Genomic DNA, 19,591 nt, shown 5'->3' on the forward strand with positions numbered 1-19,591 from the left:
ATGTGACTGACTGCTGCTTTAAAGAATCAATTCCCTGGATATTGAGAGACGGAAACACAGAGGAGCATGATAGTGTGAGGGTGCAGCGACGGTACAAGAACAAAACCTATTTTAAGATATAAACCCACAACCTGAGAGATTGAAAGAAAGACTGAGAGACCTGAAAGACCCCTTATGGACGGAACAGCGGAGGTGGAAAGTCTGCCTGTGTAGCCACGTTTTGTTTTTACTCTCGATAAGTCTTTCCGTATCTGCGGTAACTGGGAAATGCCAGTGATTGCATTACTTATTCACAAGACACACTTAACTGTAGTGTATATATTAAGACGAACATTAAAATAAGCTCAAATGCATTAAAATGTGTCATAGAAAACCCTGGAAAATCATAACAAAGTGCCAGTGACAGAAATTATCAAAGGTAAGGAACAAAAACCTGATGCATCAAACCATAGAGAAAAAATATGGCAACGCTGTATCCAACATTACTAACACCTCAGAGCAAATACTTGAATCCAATGAATCTGGTCAGAATATCTGTTGGTCCTCAGTGTTGTTCCAACATTAACACTTAAAAAAATGGTGGGTGTAGAAAATGATTAACAGCTGCAATACCACTGATCTCTCAGTGAGGAGAGTATGGGTTAAATGTGGGGTGCCAGTGTCCCTCTGGCTTTAGGATTAACACCGTTATAGTCAAACAAAAATCAGCCTTTCACACAGCAAGATTTAGTCATGTTCCAAAATCTGCTCAAAGGATAACTCGCTTAAAAGCCCTCTTCATGAGGCTTTCTGAGTCATCCTCATATGTAGGAGGTGGTGTTTTCTTTAAAATCATCTCAATAAAGCAGCAGTTAATTATAGGACAGGTCTTACTATTGGCAAGTAAACTAGCATGCTGCAACCTCAAGTACACTTTTCAAAATATCCTTCACTACAGTAAACAGTGCATTGCTAATTTGTTTGTGTCTTCGCTCTGTCCTGGCGGAAGAAGTCCCACGCACAATCACTAGTTGTTTGAAGATTACTTTTTAAGTCATCTTACGCCAGTGTTTGTTTGTCTTCATCAGGTTTTGATAAACCAAATTGTTGACATAATATGTAGATTAATTTCTCTGTTAATCATTTGATTTTCAATCTTAGGTCCATATAATATTGGAAAAGTATATATTTTTTAAAGCCTATACCAATTTTACACATCTGCAATGTTGACATACTCAAGTTGTGAGTTATGTGCAAGCATAGGTCTTACTACATCAGATAAGAGATGAGGTATCGTTTGACGCATACTTCCACAAGGTGGTGTCACAGGACGAGCTTTCTGTACACGTTTCACCTACAGAAACTTCAACAGAAAACACACATTTTGATGTCAAGGGCATCCTAAATCAAACCTACTGATTTCCACGTCATGCAGGTACAGGATTTTATTTCAATAAATATCAATTGCCAATTTCTGTTATGCAAGTTGCTCCAACAGTGACCACTTCTGCTGCACCGTTTCCTCTGCCCATAGATACCTCCCCACCACCAACAACTCAGCACAAGCTGAAGGACCAACACCCCAACATGGACCCAAGTGAGACATCGTCTCTTTCAGTGACTCAGATGCAGTGAAAAATTGTCGGTCCTGCAGACCAAAATTTACATTTACTTCAAGAATGAGATAACATTCACACGACTGTATGATGTGCAGAAAGTTACTACCTTTGTGAAACTATTGTTTTTAAAGTAGACCAGTAGTTGTTAAATACCAGTTTGCAAAGTTTTAATTTAATGGCAGCTGAACAACCGCTAAGTTGTGGATGTGCTGCATTTATGATTAGAGAGACACAATATTTCAAACAATCTTTCTTCTCACATATTAGACTAAAGGCCTTTTTCTATTCCTGTTTTGAATATGGGTTTTGTTTGGTTCCCCATTTGTTCTACAAAAGGATATTTCACACGTTAGATTTGGAAGCAGCGCAAACATCACCACCACGTCTTAAATGTTTTTATTGTTGAATCACAATGTTGTTTAAAGGACAATAAAACAATAAGTAACACTTAGAGACTATTTGAACTAGTGATTATTGGATTTAGTTAAACACAGGCTTTCAGGTGAAGAACGAGCGAACAGGAAGCTGGGGAAATAATGCCTGATTAAATATAAACCTGTTTGGCCTGAAGCTGTGAATAATGGCAGGACAAATGTAACTCCAACTAATAGAGACAACAGAACTCAAGTCAGATGTTCTCAGTAGATTTTTCTCAGGGATTTATAAACTCAAGCCAAACTTTCACTTTATAAATTTCTTAAGATGTGATATCAAGAATGACTATGAAAAAAAAAACTTCCAAATGACAACCAAAAGTCAAATCTCATTAAATGTGGTTTAATTTTTGGATCTTAATTAGAACGTGAACTCATGCCAAAAACAGTTTGATTAATCTATTGATTATTAAATCTAATATTTATCTCCATAAACTATTTTGTTCACTTCCTGGCTGTGTGTATAATATTACATCACGGACACAGGGAGATCTGGGCATGTGCAGTGGCTTTTTGTTGGCAGATCCACCTACGACTCGCCCTTCAGCACCGGTACCAGGTCTCCACTCTCCTTCAGCTCCTTGAGTATGTCCAGGCCACCGATCAGATCTCCTTTCACATAAAGCTGGGGGTAGGTTGGCCAGTTAGAATAGGTCTTGAGCCCCTGACGCACCTCTTCATCCTGCAGAATATCAAAGGTGTCATAATCCACCCCAGTGTTGTTCAAAATCTCTAGTGTCTGCCTGCTGAAGCCACATTTTGCAGCCTCCTTGTTGCCTTTCATGAACACCATGACTGGGCTCTGGTTGATGATGGTCTTCAGCCTGTGCTCCAAAGTGACAGCCTTCGGGCAGGTGTTCTCCAGCTCGCCAGACTCAGCTAGCTCCTTCACTATGTCCAGTCCTCCCACCAGCTCCCCATTCGCATACAGCTGAGGGAAGGTGGGCCAGTTGGAGTAGATCTTCAGCCCCTGTCTAACCTCCTCGTCGGACAGGATGTCGAAACTGCTGAACTGGATACTGTGCTCTTTCAGCAGGGCCACTATCTGCCGGCTGAAGCCGCAGCGTGGCTCCTGCGAGGAGCCCTTCATGAAGAGCATGCATGGCGCCGCGTTGATCAGCACTTTCAGCCGCTGATTCAAGTCCGTGGTTGTGCCTTGCGCGGCTCCAACCGGACTGCCGGTGACCGCCAAGCGCTGCACCTTCTTGGTCAGCTCTGGAGCATGGGCTCCATCCATGCGGTCCACCTTCTCTCCTGCCTTGAAGAAGAGGAAAGTGGGGACAGAAGTGATCTCGTACTTCTCCGACACCTCTGGCACCGCTTCCGCCTCCAGCATGACAAACGTGGTGTGCGCGTGCTCCTTGGCCAGCTCGGCCATCACTTCGTTCATTTGGACACACTGTGGAGCCCATGGGGCTTGGAAATGCACCACAGTCAGGCATTTCCCAGCTTTGGCTAGGACATCTTCAAACTGCCGATTTGTTGTCGTCTTCACGAGATTCGCCATTTTTTCTTCGTTCTGTGCAGCGCTTCCGGTGTTGCTCCGACGTCACATCCGCTCGGCCCGTTACCTTCTCCCAAGTGCTCGAGCTCGCACAAGGAAGTCATTTGCATGTTATTTGGTGATAAGAAGCGGCTTCACACACTGGATGACTTGAAAAGACAAGTTTGACTTTCAAGGTAACCGCTGAACAACACACCAGTATTACAGACATATACGCGGTACGACACATATTCTGTTTATTGTAACGTTACGTTTGTACCGTTAGCTTAGCCCCCTTAGTGAACGTTAACTGCTCAAAGTTAGCTTCTGTCGCGAAGGTTTCTAATTTTGGCGGAGCTAAATTCTGCTAGCAAGCCGATGCTGGTGAACGTTTTCCGTAATTAGGTTACTGTTAGCAGTTAATGCGTCTGTTAAATTCGTGCTAACACCCGTCAACTGGCCTCGCAGGATACAGCTAGCATGCGCTAAGTTAACTCAGCTAACCTAACGTCAATCGTCAAAGCTGTTAAACTAAACTGACATTATGATGCTAACGTTACGTTTAGCTTACGTTAGCTGCTGAGCCTCTACTTCTTTCTTTTGCATTACCTCCGGTTTGGATTAGCTAATTAGCTAAATTTACACATAGCAGGGAACACGATTTACGTGACCCTTCGGCAACTGCTATAATGTTATTTGTTGTTATTTTTAACTATACTAAGGAAGAAACATCGAGTCTATCGTGTGTGTATGATATTAGTCATTCCATCTGTATGGGTGCAATTTATTTATAGATGAAGATAAGTTGTGTCTTAAGGATTAAGCCAACAATTGTTTCCATTGTTGATCAGTTCAATTACTTCTTTTAATTGAGTCATTCGGTCAAGGCCAGAACATTTTTTCAAGAGCCCAAAGTGAAAAGAAAGGCAAATCTTCACACTTCGGTAACTGGCTAAATGTGTCTGGCAAAATAATAATGTTGATGAATATGATATGTTTCTGTTTCCCAACTAAACAAGTAAAGGATTCATTCTGAGCACTAGCGTGTGGTGCAGCAGTACTAAGAATTCAAGATGGTCAATCCATCAACAGAAAATGGTCAGAAATGCCGATAAACAGGCTGTTATCACTTTTTTTAAAATAAATCTATTAATCAAAAAATGCACCCAAAACATTCTACTCAATGTTTCGGATCTGCTGCTTCTCACAAACAGAATATTTTGAGGTTTTGAACATTCTTTAAAAAAATTGAATTTTAAAACTTTAATTTTTAGACCACTGACATTGTAAAATCATTAACACTGTCTTGAACAGAAATTGTCATGGCAGTTCTTTTATTGTTATTTTCTTTATACACTCGATTAGTCAGGTAATGAAAGAAATTAACGATTTATTGAGAATGAAAATTATTGTTAGTTGTACTCTTGCATAGCCAATTAGTTTGTTTAGCCTATACCGACTAATATTTGCCAACTAGCAATATATTGCTTCAGTGACAGTAAATAAATGCCAATGATACATTTGAGGTAATTTAGATTGGATTGCTGCCTACATGTAGTCTGTCCTCAAGTAACTAGTTTGAAATGTCCTGCTCAGTCAGTTCTTTGAAAACATATTAAAGGGATCCTAATAAGCATACATTTAAACGCTCAAATATTGCTATTGGTCTTGAGACTTTAGTATCAGTTGGGCTTACCGAAACATCTTATTTTTTGATACAGGAACATCATGGAGGAACAAACTGCAGACATAGAGGTCACAGTCAAAACACTAGACTCCCAAAGCAGAACTTACACAGTTGGTGCTCAGGTAAATTATTACTTTTTCTTCTACAAACCCGAGAGTGCATTCTCATTTCCATTCATCCTTTATAGTAGTCTGACTCATGTCTGTTCCACCATATTTGTAGTTGACAGTGAAAGAGTTCAAGGAGCACATTGCCCCTTCTGTGGGCATTCCTGTGGACAAACAGAGGCTGATCTATCAGGGCAGAGTCTTACAGGATGACAGGACTCTGACAGACTACAGTAAGTAATCACTGGGTAAACGTGTCGGGTGTGTTTCAAATATTTTAATAAAGAAGTTCATGTTTGAAGTTCAAGTACATGGACTCTTTTTTTTTATTGTGGTACCGAAATTGGTATCGAGAATCGTGTTATTTTTACTGGTATTGGCACCGACTACTGAATTTTTAGTATTGTGACACCCTTATTAATAAGTAGTTATGGCAAAAGTAATTCCTCATCGTGAGGCGTTCAACATTGTGTAATACAGCTAGAATTACGTCAACCCACTGTCATATGTGTAACTGCAGTTCTGTGTTGTTCCAGATGTGGATGGCAAGGTGATACATCTTGTGGAGCGGGCGCCCCCTCCACCCTCACAGCCAGGCTCTGGGTCAGGAGGCACTTCATCTGATAGTGGACCCTCCTCGTCCTCCCAGGGAACATCTCAAGTGCCTCCACATGATCGCAACGCTAACAGCTACGTGATGCTTGGCACCTTCAACCTCCCTGTCAACATCATGGACCCCCAGCAGATACAAGTAGGTCTGCTGTTAGGCTGTTCAATGTATTTAAGTGGCAATCCATCAATTTCATTCATCCGAGTTGGGGTGGAAGGTATAAAATACATAGAGTAGATCAGTATTAATTTTGACTGTGCTGACCAATAGAGCTTAGAGATGCACCAATTGCTTGACTGCCATTGAAACTGTCTGGTTTTCAGCTGATTGGCCATGACCAGTGAAGAACAGTTTCAGGGTTTTTTTCTGGTCACATTTACACACGTGTGCTGCCACTGCATAATAATTATATTTACATATCGCAATGTCACAGCCACACACTTATATTGTAAGTCATTCCTTTGCATGTGGTTCATAGTAATTGCAGTGACCAGCTCATCTTCTAATCGCAAAAAGCTAAAAAGCTAAAGTTAACAGAGGTTGCTTTGAATAGAATAAACAATATATTTAGTATGTTTACCACTTGTCGGAAGGTTAGTCTTAAATGCTTAGTATTGTTTTCAAAGGTGCATTACTTCTGCACTGTTATTCTCCTTGTTTAGATGTCAGTTCAGCAGATGGTGTCTGGTATGGGAGAGAATGCCAGGAATGCCAGAGTCACAACCAGCACTGGGGTAAGATGCCTGCTGATTGCTTACAATCCCACCTAACATTGGCCTGTGTTTTGTTGATTTTCCCATTTTCTATTTCAGAGTAATGGGTCTGTGAATGTGCACATTGATATGGACCAACCAGTGCAGAGCGAGCCGAGGCTGAGGCTGGTGCTAGCTGAGAACCTGCTGAGGGACATCAATGATGTCATCCAAAGGATGGAGGTGAGAGCTCACCTCCAGGGTATTTGCTGGCTCAGACTGGGTCTGTGAGGGGTGACTAAGCTCAAAACATTTTTAAATCATACTTTTTATATCTGTCTGTCTGTCTGTCTGTCTGTCTGTCTATCTATCTATCTATCTATCTATCTATCTATCTATCTATCTATCTATCTATCTATCTATCTATCTATCTATCTATCTATCTATCTATCTATCTATCGCAATCATTCTTAGTTCTGATTAATTTGATGCTGATGATTCTCTTGTGGCGCTAGACACTTTTTGATAGGTTACAAAAAATTCACATAATACATTTGCTTGCTGTCTTATCTTTTTTTTAGGGTAGGCCAACTGATTCATCTGCTCCAACAGAGGCTGCTGCTGCTCCCCCTCCTCCCTCATCTTCATCTACCAACTCCACCCCCTCTCCTTCTGCCCAGCCCATGGATACCTCACCACCTCCAACAACTCCCCCACCTCCAACCACTTCTTCAGCACAAGCTGAGGGACCAACGCCCCACCCTGGACCCAAGTGAGAGATCCTCTGTTTCTCAGTGACTCAGATTATTACTTATGCCACATATTTCTTTTTTTTTAAAATTTCATTAAGTCAGGCAACTTCGAAACAAACATGTATTAGCAAAGATGCAATGTAGTTAATTCCTACATTTTGCAAACATAGTAATTTTTATAGGGGCCAGGACATGAGAAAATTATTCTTATTGAAACTTGTTAATTCATCATGTGTCAGTTGTATGTCTTTCTCTGTAATATTAAACCTTTTCGTCCGTATATATAGTGATGCTGTATCCCTTTGTTGACCGGTTTGGTGAACAGTGGTTGTTGTTGTTTGACTGTAATCATCTCTGCTCTCCTTTCGTCCCCTAGTCACCCGAGCCCAGCAGAGTTGGCGGAGATGTTGTCTGAGCTTCGGAGGGTGGAGGAGAGACTGCAGCCCTTTATTCAGAGAGCTCACACCATCCTGGAGACAGCCACCACTGCAGAATACAACAACAATGCAGTAGGATTCAAACAGCAAAATACTAACTAACTTGTGGTTCTTAGGCCGTGTCTACTATCGAACATTTTACGAAGTACACTGCAATACAGTGCACTCTCATACAGAGCACTAACATATGTAGTGCACTATGTCGCTGATAAGCTGTATCAAATGGAACACTTACGTTAACCAATTGGCGGAAGTGACGGACGCAAATCTGTTGGCGGCACCTGCGAAATTAAGCCGGAAGTGACGTCCTCAAATCTGCTCGCGATACCCGCGAAACTAAAACTGACAAAATGAACGCACTTCTTATCCTATTTGTGTCCCTTGTGTTTCCCTTTCTCCAACCCATGTGGAAACTGCGACACCTCCACAATCACAGCTGGAGGATATAAATAAATTATTGAAAAGCTGGCAGAAAGGGCTCCTCCTCTTCCGCTACGTAGCCAAGATGGTGTCCGGTTAGAGCGAGTAGTGTCCATCGTTTTACACTGAATTTTTTGACCATTTGCAGTGCGCCATCCGGGTACTTTCATTGCACTGAATTCTGCTGGTTTTGTCAGTGTGGCGCCCTAAGCACTGAAAGTCAGTGCTCGAAGTGCGCAAGTGTTCGGTAGTAGACACGGCCTTAGTATATTTCTGAAATGTATGCTTTTAATAATGGGCTTGTACATCCATATTTAAACATTCTACGGTCACATCGTTAGTTGTTTAATTCACAATGTTTAATGTGCCGTTGTAACTTTATTATCAGGCAAGTATTTTGCATCAATAGGACTATTACAAACACACTAATTTACCACATGCTATACATAAGTGGTAAAAAATCATTTCCTCCAACTTTCAGCAAGAAAGAAAGAAATGTTAAACTCTTTCTTTAATGCTCAAAAAGCTTGTGCATTCCACATCAATTATATAGTTGTCTTTTAAGATTTTGCCCAAGACGATTTCTTTTTTGTTTCAGGAGAGAGAGGAGGACCAGCGCACTCTCATCCTGACGTGGGAGTGTCTCCGTCTTCTTGGTAACGCCCTTGTGGCCCTCAGTGATCTGCGATTGAACCTCATGAGCCCTGTGCCCCGCCACTTGCATGTGGTCCGCCCTTTTTCCCACTATGCCACCCCAGTCACTCTGCCTGGAGCTGTGCACCATCACATCCCAGTGCAAGTAAGTGAAGGCAAGCGCATTTTAGTTATTAATGCAAACTTTTAATGTAATCACTCACTCTGCTTGCATTTTCACTGACAGATGAACCTGGGTGCCACAGTGACTGTTGCGGCTAATGGTACTGAGGGACAAGCCCCGTCCACACAAGCGGCCAGCCAGTCGGAGCAGGCAGGTCAGGGACAGACCCCCCCCACACAGACTTCCCCGTCCAATCAGCAGGCTGGACCTGGACAGGCCGGCCCACGTGTCATCAGGATCAGCCACCAGGCAGTCCCGGTGGTTATGATGCAGATGAACACGGATGGTGTGTTGTCCCCTACCTGCCACTGATTGAATGCTCCACGACCTCAAAACTGTTTGTGTTATTTTGCTGAGTGGCAGTGCATTGTAGTTAATTGATCATACATTATGCTTTATACCGCACAACTGCATCCTCCGCGTATTGCTGGCACAATCCAAGTGATCTAAAGATTTGAACTCCACAGGCTCAGATTTCATAGGTTCCCTCTTTTGGAGTATGCCTCTGTTCTATTTTCTGTAATAGAGAGCAACACTGGCAGTTAATTAAGTGTTGTAAAACTAGTTTAAACTATTTGTGTGTGTTTGTATGTATGTGCAGGCTCAGGCGCTAACCCTACCGGAGCTGGACAGCAAATGCCCGGGCAACCAGGTACATTTGGCATGATTCATTTTAAATAATGGTTTAATCGTGTAAAAAATCGTAAAAATCCTTGTCACCCCTCCCCCCGCCCCCTCATCCAAATACAATACTGTATAATAGTCGCTTCACAAATTAAGCCTTTGTTTTGTGACTTCTGTTTTATGCTTTTCCCCTGTAAGTCATGCTATTCTAATTGATTGGTCTATGTTTCCCTATTAAGGTGCCCTCCCCCCGGACTTTATGCGGAATCTTATGCAACAGATAAGTCAATATGCTGCTGCCGTTGCTACTAGTGCTGCCACCGCCACCGGCCATCCGGCCGCACCCCAGCCCACCCCTCCTGGCTACAGCTCCACAGCCAACTCCTCGACTACCACCACGGGTCCCAACACACCCACCACCACACCTACTGCTCCTCCACCGCCTCCCCATACTGGCCCCCAGGCCAGGGTTGTGTTCACCCGACCCCCTTTTGCACCCAACATGCCCACTCCAGCCTTCGGCACTCGGGGAACCACCATCAATGTGAGAGCTGCCATGCCGGGCCAGCAGCCAGGACAGGTGGGGATAATGGTATCTGATTTGATTCCTGTGGGATTTTTTTGACTGATTGTCAACATTTGAGACCAATAAAAAAATATTTCTCCACAGCCTTTCAACCCTGCTGCTCTGAACCAGATGATTAGTGGACTAGTTGGACAGCTTTTGCTGCCAGGACAAATGCGTAAGTTAAATATAGTATTGTAATTTAGATTTGGACTTTATTGCTATCTGTCTGTCTGTAATTATAATATCTTAAAGTATGGAAAGATTAGTCATGGGTTGCTCCCAATCAGTAATACTTCAATCTGTTTTGTTTGTTTTAAACAGCTGGTCAAACGGTCACGTCTTCCTCCTCCACATCCACATCCTCTTCTGCCTCCTTTTCTTCTTCTTCTCAAACATCCTCCGCCTCCTCCTCCTTTTCTTTCTCCAACTCGGGTCCAACTCCTCCGCCTACTGCAAACACTACTAATCCACCAAGCCAATCTGAGACCAACACCAGTGAGCCACAGGCCCAGGAGATGCCCCCAGACCTCAGCCAGCTCCTGGGTTCTCTCCTGGGAGTAGCTGGTGGTGCCAGTGGGGGCCCTGCAGGGGCCCCTTCCATTACTGTCACCACATCTGGTGTCCCAGCCTTCATTCAGGGAGTGAGTGAATTTATGCAGCAGGTCAGTTTAAATATTTGACTTGAGTGCATTTAATAGTTTTTGCTTGTGAAATTGACAGAAATTTGCATGTAATTATATATAATTCTGTTTATGTGAAAGGAGTGCATCCGAGAGAAAAAATGTATTCTCAGAAATGGGTTGTTTGTAAAGAACAATTGTGTTCAATGATATCCAGATATTATAATGATATGAATATATGTATTCCTAAAATCAGAGGAATGGGTTGTCAACATAAATTTTCTCCATTTTCATTTTGGTTATTTTTGTCTTCACGCTTCAGCATCTTTTCAAAGTCTGTCGATTTCCCCCCAAAAAATGATATAACAACAAACTAAGTAATATAGATTATATTGGCACTAGTAAATAAACATTAAAAAAAAGTCTCGTCATCACCATAGGGCAGATTGGCTGAGAGTGAATGAGTTACCAGTATAATGCATGTAGCATTTTCAAAAAAACACTGCATTTAAAGTAACAATACCAAATCCTTACTCCCTTTTCTAGGCCCAACCCATCTTCTCTGCACCCCCACCTCCCGCTGGTGCCACTCCTGCTCCCGCCGCAGGGCCCAACCCCACGCCCAATCCCCCAGCAGGCGCAGAAGCCCTCAATCCGGAGCTGTTCACAGGAATCGTCCGTGGCGTCCTGAGCACCATGATGGGCTCTCTGGGTCAGGCCCAGAACGACACAGAGAGCATTGCCCAGTTCATGCAGAGGTTGTCCCAGGCAACCAACATCTTCATCAGTCCTGAGGATCCTACCGGTAACAAATTAACATAAGTATATTGTGTTAATACAGCAGCCGAGGATGACAAATGATGATGTAATTCAGTCAAGCAGCATATCAGAACTACTAGTAATGGTCTAAATATGTTATTCTCTCTTTCCTTTTTCTCTGATTCTCAGGGTTTTTTGGAGAGCTGCTGATGTTGGTGTGTCAGACGTTCACCATGTCAGACCTGGTGATGCTGCTTCATGGCCAGCACCAGCCCCTTGGCCGCATCCAGCCTCAACTGTCCCAGTTCTTCACCCAGAACTATCTCAACGGCAGAGAGCCCACCGATGAGAACATTACTGTCAGTAACACTCACCAGTTGGAGGAGAAAGGCTTTTCCATCTAAATTATTATTTTATATCTGTTAATACTCGGGTTGAAATAGAAGTAGATTGAGCTAATTTACTTTTCCTAATTGAGCCCATGTTTGATGATTTGTCTTTTTATTCTTTAGTGTAACTGATGGATTTTCGTCGTCTTCTTCTCCCTCTATGTTCATCTCTGTTTTCAACCCCCAGGCTGCAGCTGAGAGTCTTGTGAACGAACTGGAGGAGTATATCAGTGAGAGCTTTGTAAGTCCTTGATGTCCACGCATCTTGTACAGCTAAAATATATAAAAGGATTTGATGCAGGCCTGCTCATAGTCGACTCACATTTTGTCATTTGAATCAGTTCTTTTTTTTAGACATTGTGGAAATCTGATGAACCCAGATAATGAACAAAGCCATTAAAACAATAGTCTTAAAAGTAATACATGACTAATGTGTGCTGATACCTTTAGTGTGGGTTGGCTGCTCTGCAGGTTAGTTTAACTGACAGTGAGCAGGCGATTTCTATTTGGATGTGAGGTTTATTGAAGTAAAGACATTATTGCAGATGACAATTATCACAGACACCTGATTAAATTAAATAACAGTATTTATTATAAAAACATTTCAGCACTACAGATGACATGTTAAAGTAGTTTAGTTTAAGTATTTAGTTTTTAACTAACTGTTGAAATGTTTTGTGTAGTATGTTATTGTGTTGACGACATTTATTCGAATCCCACAGAGAGAGTCTTCAGTCACAGTGTTGGAGGGCGTTGACGTCACTCAGACCAACATGTCCTTCTTCAGACAGCAGCTGATGCACATTGCCACACATATTCTACGTTGCACGGGTAAACTTTAGGAAGTTTAACTCAATTGGTCTTTGTGATGGTTTATGTGCTTATTTTGGTTTTAGTTTACCCTCTGTGTGTTTTCAATGGAGGCTGCAGCACTAAGCTAATCACATACAGATTCTTTTTCAGGAATTCTGCTTATAAGTAATAACCTAACAATTTTTATTGCAACTGTCTCCGTAGCACTTATAGTCTTGTGTTTTTGTCCCCTCATAAGTTAAATTAAATATTTTTCTCACCCAGATGACTCATTTGGGCCTCGGCTGTTACAGATGTGCAATCAGGCATTGTTTGAGTGTCTTGCCCTCAACCTGCACTGCCTGAGAGGAGACCAGAGAGCCCTCACTGCCGTCATCAACCACCGCATAGTCAGTATACAATCTCTCACTAATTGTATGTTTAGTAGGCAGTAGACTCCAGATAAATCTGACCTTGGCATGTTTGTCAAAGCATATCAAGTTTAGTGCTTTGTGCAAAGTCATGTTTATTTGAAACAGGCATTGCTGCCTGAAGACGGCGCCCTTGAATGCGTTTGTCAGGAAATGCAAACAATAAAACTACAATATGACAATATAGACCTGGTGAAGGCCAACAGTTTATTTTTCTGAGCAGAAATAACATAACATTGTACATTTTAAACAGTCACTCAGTGACTCAAAATGAGCACACCTTATATACAGAATATGGCATCATAAGCAAAAAAGATTGCAGCAGAAAGCTCTTGTGCCCAGGACATGTTTGTGTGAGGTTAGAATGGTCACGTAAGAGAGACAGACAAAACAAAAGCTACTTCGGCTCAGTGATTGGTCTTCCCCCAAACTCACGACAGGTCACTATAGAAAAGAGAGCACAGACCAAGTTAAAACGATCGTTTCTTTTAAAGGCTATCTACTACATTGTGTTTTTAACTCAGAAGTTCGTTCGGTGAGCGACACAGGAGGCCACAGCGTTCTACTGAATGATTCGGAAGGTGTTTTGTTCCAGCAGCAGTTCAATTTTTTTTAAATTAACACCTTTAATTGTGGTTTTTAGATTTAGCATCTTTCTGATGTCGGTAATGTTTCATATAGCGTTAGTTCTTTGTGATGTGTTTCTTGTCTACTGTGCACTGTGGGCTTTGTCTGTTGTTGACTGTGTGAATTGGTGCCAAATGTGTTTCCCAACTGGGGATTAATAACATTTTCTAATATAATTTTAAAGTTTTAATGACCTATCGACAAAGTAAAGAAGAAGCCGTTCTACCTGTAAAATAAAAGCCTTATCTTCTCTTGTCGTTCCAGCGGAGGATGTCCAGCGACATCAGCCCCAGCCTGGTCAACTGGATGACCAGCATGATGACGATGAGGCTGCAGGTGATTCTGGAGCACATCCCTATCTCGCAGGAGCAGATCCAGAACTACATAGTTCACACACAGGTGACGAACCAGCTGCATGCCTTCTTTTAAACAACAATGTTTTAGCTCTTTATCTATGGCTTCCTACCATAATATTGATGAAATCATAGCTGCAAGCATCATCTACATGATGTAGCCTTTCAGGCTGTAGGCTGTCAGTTACAGTTGAGAACTTAAAATGTGTTTGTTTACCACAAAGCTTGTTTATTGAACTGTAGAGTTCAGTGTTACTTTCTGTAATTTATGTTTTGAAACTGTATCAGTTTTCTTCAGAACAGAATACACGAGTCTGTCTTATCTGATGGCTATTACATATCCTATTACTTAGGACAGCACGTCTGAAATGGCTAATAAATATTAAATGACATTCTTTCACAGGCAGAGCAGTCTTCTGCAACAGGCTCACAAGAGCCAGAACGAGCACAAAGTGCAACGGTAAGCATGGTGTGTCTTTAATGTTCTTTTCAGGTGAACTCCGTTTGAAGGGTTAGGCATTGCTCCGCCTTTTAGTTTCGTCATTTCGTTGTCCTCCACTTCCAAAGATCGGGGACACCCTCTCACCGGCTGCAGCCACCACAGCAGAGGAGGCCATGTCGGTGTCGCACGACACGAGGCCATTGTCACGCGAAACACGGGCTGGAGACCTTGGGGCCTCGGGAGGAGCTGCACCATTAGGGGGCGACATGGCAGCAGCCGGAGCTGAGGGAGGGAGTGAGGAGTCTGCTCGAGAGTCCGAGACCTGGGCGGCAGCTGTTCCACCCGTAAGAGCCCACACAGTTCCTATAAAGTTTTAACTTTATGTTGTTTGTTTACCTGACCACTTTTCTTCATTTTGTTTGTTCACATTTGCAGTGTTTAATTGTTACTAAGTAATCCATAGAACAAACTCAACAGGTTTCATGCATTGTGGGTTGTAATTGTTTGACACAATGGATCTTGTTCAACTTTATTTTTTTATTTTGTTTTGGAATATTTTCACTAGTACTTAAGGATAGATACAAAATGTTGCTTTGCTTCAATTGTGTCCACACTCGATGTTGAGGTGTTTGGCATCCGGTTGAGGATGCAGAGAACAAAATCTTCATTTATCATTCAATGCAAAAAATGCAATTTCAACTTTAGCCAAAGCTAATAGAGGTTTCTGCAGTCAGATAGTAAGATCAAGTTGGTGTGTTCCAAAGTTGTTGTTTTTTAGTACAGTAGTCTATTTATTTCCCTTCTGAGCTGCAATGGAGGAACAGTAACAAAGAGGGTTTTGACATAAAAACATCCTTTTAAAAGATTCCCATTGGTAAGTCATCACCCCCATCTTCACTGTTAACTGTATGTGTTGTAGGAATGGGTTCCCATCATCAGGTGTGATATGATGACCCAGAGGAAGATGAAGGCTCAGCCCCCGCTGTCTGACGCTTATTTGCATGGCATGCCAGCTAAACGCAGGAAGGTAATCAGATCAGTTGTAACTTCACTTATTACGAAGGAATGTCACTTGTCTTTACCTTTCTTAAGGTGTCCGTGTGTGTGTTTTCAGACAGGACTGGGGGGAGGAAGCCTCCTCTCCCTCTCTGATGCGGTGAGTCAAGCAGCTAGGACAGCGGGAGTGAAGCCCATCACTTCTGCTGAACGATTACAGGACGATCTGGAGACCCAGGAGCTGAAGGAAGCGTATGCAGAACAGGTAACCAAGTCCTGCGTTTACATTTTTTTTTTAAAAAGACGTAATTTGATGACCGGGCTGGTCCTCTTGTTTTCATTGTTTTGCCATGCTATGTACTAGTCAGCATCACATGTTCTCAACATCTTCTTGAGAGATGCATTGTTACACTACTAGATTATCTTAAGACCACAAGCTGTTATAAATAAGTCTAAATTAAACAAAATGACAACAACAAAGGTGAGCTTCAAATGTTAGTTTGAAAACATTGGTCTTTGACCTACCAAACTGTCGCTGTGAGTGCGAGCAGTTTTAGAATATGTATGTATGTATGTATATATATACTTACATATATATATATGCACACACACACACACACACACTTTGTTTTCATACGTAGTCTGCATAAGTGCAAACAATTGGATAAATAATCAATTAGTCAATCAATAGAAAAGTAATCGGTAACTGTTTTTGCAATCATTTTATTGTTAATAATTTTTCAAGTAAAAGATCCATAGAATAATTTATAATTATAATGGTCTTAGTTAATACAACCCAAGATAATGGTGTTGAGATGGAGATTTGTTAAAAGTATAGTGACATTACTTGTTTTCGTTTATATCCATTCAACTCAACCACATTCTGATATAATTATTTAGCCGTCATCTGCTTCAGAAATTGTCATCATCATCTGAACGTGTTAGACGAGCCACACAAAGTCCCCTTCTGACACTACCGTTATCCTTTTTTTCTGTCTCAGGTTAAAGCAGACATCAAGAAACGAGTAAGGGAAGATCCGGATTTCAACTCTCAGCATTCCCCCAATGCACACAGGGCCTTTTCATCAGACTCATAATCAAGTTTAACTGATATGAAACCTGAAAGGTTCTCGATGTTTTTATCTTTTTTATTTCTTTGATCTTCATTAAACTACCCCTCAATGCAGCATCACATCCCAAAACTGTCTGTATGGCTTTTTAAGCAGTTAGGCGCTCTCTTGACTAATTGCCTCATGCTAATGTGACTACTTCTCCCAGTGCCTATTTATTTCTATGTTTATTTTGGTCCAACATTTGGCTGAGAGAATGTTGCTTGTGAAAAGGTATCTGAATTAAGTTTGACTCCATCTGGTCACTTCTGTTTGGATACTTGTGTCTATTTTTCCCTCATATCCTCATGTTGCTTTGTTAATATGGAGCCTAAATTCTCATTATTTAGTGGACTTTAGACTTCCTGTCAATACTCTCGAGTGCAAGAGTATACTTTCATGTGACGAACAAGCGGTTTGGTACATGAATGTAAAGTAAGCTTAATAAAAAATTAAAAAAAAAACTTGATACAGTATGAAAGTACCCCGTGTCCGAGTATTATCTGCTTTGAGGAAATCGAAAGACAAAGAAAGGAAATCGAAGACAAAGAAGACAAATAGTTGAGCACAGATATCAGTATTGGCTATCATGTGATGGTAAGTAACAGCAGTGAATTTCGGGGGAATACTTTGTTGCGACTTTAAAAAATGTTTTTTATGACTTAACTTAAGACATTGACTTTTTGACATACTATTCAATCACTTTTGTATGAGCTTTTTAAGACTTACTTGACTAGACAACAGGGATCACCAAAATCAACAGAAAATAAGTTCCCTGTCGTAACTTTAACTTTTTGGTGCTCGAGTAAATGGAGTCTGCTTATTTACATTAGTGAAGAAATAAAGGACTGATCATATTCTCCTAAAATGCATTACATTGACAAACAAATACTGCGAGCTCAACATTTTTTGGTTTCTTATTAAAAACCAATTCATTTTTTTGACAAAAAAAGCTAAATGACCCTTGTTTTATCTGTACTGTGAACGATTCGTGTTGGATTGCTTACCAGGAAGGATCTCGGTGCAGGAGTCCAGACCACTGTGTGGCCATACAGAGCATCTCGCACAAGTTTGAACTTTGGAGTGGCCAAGTTCTCCCACAAGCTGTCAAAGTCTGGCAGATTGACGAGACATATCAGGAACTCAAGGGCCTTGTTGACGTTTGCAGACAAGATTATGTGCAGTAACATCTTCAAACAAAAATCATATATATTTCTGTCTGTGTCCCCATTTCAGCAAAGATCTCTTCAGGCAACATGAGGTGACGATGTGATAAAAGCTCCACAGAAAATAGAGTGCTGGACATGCTTCAGACGCAAAACACAGCTTTGGAATAAAAGCAGATTTATGGCCTTTCAAATTTGTCTTTGAAGCGATCAGCTGAGGGTTACAGTTTTGAATGTTCTGACCAGAGATTGAAAATGTTTTTTTTACGAGCAAATATGGCAAAGAAACATGGGACTTGCAACACATAATACTGAGATGTAAGGCACAGGGCCTCATAATGTCTTGTGCCGAGATGTGACATTTCTAGTTGAGAAAACACTTACAAACTTCCACAATTTACATGCCAACGTAGAACAGTAACCTTCAATCTTTTCAGAGAGACAGCGAGTGTGATTATTGGCAGTGGCAAGCGTGTGGCAAGTCTGTGGCAGGCGTCAGTCAAATGCCAGGACGGCGGCAAGTGAACGACACTCGTTCAGTACCCCTGGCATGTTAGGTTAAATGTATTTTGCCATCTCTTATTGACGTTACAAAATTGTAGATTAAAAAAAGAAGTTGCAAAGCTGAATGGATGGAACCGCATTTCCCGAGAACATTCATTGTTAAGACAGGTCAGCTGCCGTAAATCATAGTTTTGATTTTTGTTGTTAGCCGAGCCAATTTTCCCTGTACACATTCTTCGAACAACCTCACTGTACTTTTTTTGTTTGTCATTCATTTTTTATGTATGATTTCACTGGTTTTGAAGCAAAAAGGAACAAATTATACTCTTTCCAAATAATTACTTTTACAGTCATTTTCAACAATCGGCTAAAAATAATGAAAATAAATTATCCTTTTTAATACAATTTAAAAACAATTTATCAAAAGGTTTTTAAATACAAGTCGAATAATATTTCCACTCTTCCGCTCCTTTTATGTTGTGGTGTCGGTAAGTGCCACGAGCTGACAATGCCAGTACTTGTCACAGGAGTGCCACAACTCGTCAAAAGACTTGCCACCAGTAGTCAGAGAGGTGCCACCACTCGAGGGCAGTATTTAGAGGTGCCACCACTAGAGGGCAGTAGTCAGAGTCCTGACACCTGGATGACGCCTGCCACACGCTTGCCATTGTGGTGCCAGTGCCAGGAGGAGGAGCTCGGCCTTGTTGCCTTTTCAACCATCTGTGCAAATTTCATTTCATTATTAATGGTTGCAACATCAAATCATAATTTAACTGCTGTAAAGGTCCGCAGGGGAAAATTTAACCAGTTATTGTTTAGCCATACGATTTTGATACCTCTAATTTAAAAACACTTTTTACATGTTTTAACATAACTCACCATGTGCTTCCTGTATGCTTCTCCCCAAATTACATTTGACCCTAGGCATAATCTCATCAAACCGGAGTATGCCGTTTTAATTTTTTACATTTAAAAATATATTTATCTAAGAGGAAAAATACAGCCTATAAGACTGTATTTGAAGTGGTGTAGACTAGAGTAAGACTGTTGAGTCTCGTTCTATTATGTATCAACCACAACATTGTTTATTCAAGATATTTGAATTACTCTGGAAGGCATAAAAATACATTTTAACCATTTGTAACACTTGTGACACTATCCATAACAGTGTAAT

At 41.3% G+C, this 19,591-nt stretch overlaps 2 protein-coding genes across 8 annotated transcripts; one reads left to right on the top strand and one right to left on the bottom strand.

Annotated features, from left to right (window-relative positions):
• Positions 1-1,853: 1,853 nt before the first annotated feature.
• On the bottom strand, positions 1,854-3,574 carry glrx3 (glutaredoxin 3). Its single transcript, XM_068569239.1, has one exon. The coding sequence runs from the start codon at positions 3,537-3,539 to the stop codon at positions 2,562-2,564; it is 978 nt and encodes a 325-aa protein (XP_068425340.1). The 5' UTR covers positions 3,540-3,574; the 3' UTR covers positions 1,854-2,561.
• On the top strand, positions 3,554-16,840 carry bag6 (BCL2 associated athanogene 6). 7 transcript variants are annotated; one of them, XM_068569232.1, is made up of 25 exons: positions 3,554-3,712; positions 5,237-5,324; positions 5,425-5,542; positions 5,846-6,060; positions 6,582-6,653; positions 6,732-6,854; positions 7,193-7,383; positions 7,740-7,872; positions 8,819-9,019; positions 9,101-9,323; positions 9,639-9,689; positions 9,901-10,253; positions 10,332-10,404; positions 10,551-10,891; positions 11,396-11,654; positions 11,798-11,967; positions 12,185-12,238; positions 12,720-12,828; positions 13,075-13,199; positions 14,112-14,246; positions 14,604-14,669; positions 14,768-14,986; positions 15,562-15,669; positions 15,757-15,903; positions 16,640-16,840. In XM_068569232.1, the coding sequence occupies exons 2-25, from the start codon at positions 5,244-5,246 to the stop codon at positions 16,733-16,735; spliced, it is 3,663 nt and encodes a 1,220-aa protein (XP_068425333.1). In that variant the 5' UTR covers positions 3,554-3,712; positions 5,237-5,243; the 3' UTR covers positions 16,736-16,840. The 7 variants fall into 7 exon arrangements, with proteins under 7 accessions (XP_068425333.1, XP_068425334.1, XP_068425335.1 ...); XM_068569233.1 differs by having other exon boundaries at positions 14,604-14,660; XM_068569234.1 differs by having other exon boundaries at positions 9,901-10,241.
• Positions 16,841-19,591: the final 2,751 nt, after the last annotated feature.

This window comes from Clinocottus analis, unplaced genomic scaffold, assembly GCF_023055335.1.
Source record: "Clinocottus analis isolate CAN_PGR_092001 unplaced genomic scaffold, fCliAna1.0.p SCAF_9, whole genome shotgun sequence".
Classification (NCBI taxonomy): Eukaryota; Metazoa; Chordata; class Actinopteri; order Perciformes; family Cottidae; genus Clinocottus; species Clinocottus analis.

Coding starts and splice junctions, on each gene's coding strand:
- glrx3 (XM_068569239.1), bottom strand. CDS start 3,539: ATGGCGAATCTCGTGAAGACGACAACAAATCGGCAGTTTGAAGATGTC.
- bag6 (XM_068569232.1), top strand. CDS start 5,244: ATGGAGGAACAAACTGCAGACATAGAGGTCACAGTCAAAACACTAGAC. Junction 6,061..6,581: donor TGGACCCCCAGCAGATACAA/GTAGGTCTGCTG, acceptor CTCCTTGTTTAG/ATGTCAGTTCAGCAGATGGT. Junction 15,670..15,756: donor TGCCAGCTAAACGCAGGAAG/GTAATCAGATCA, acceptor GTGTGTTTTCAG/ACAGGACTGGGGGGAGGAAG.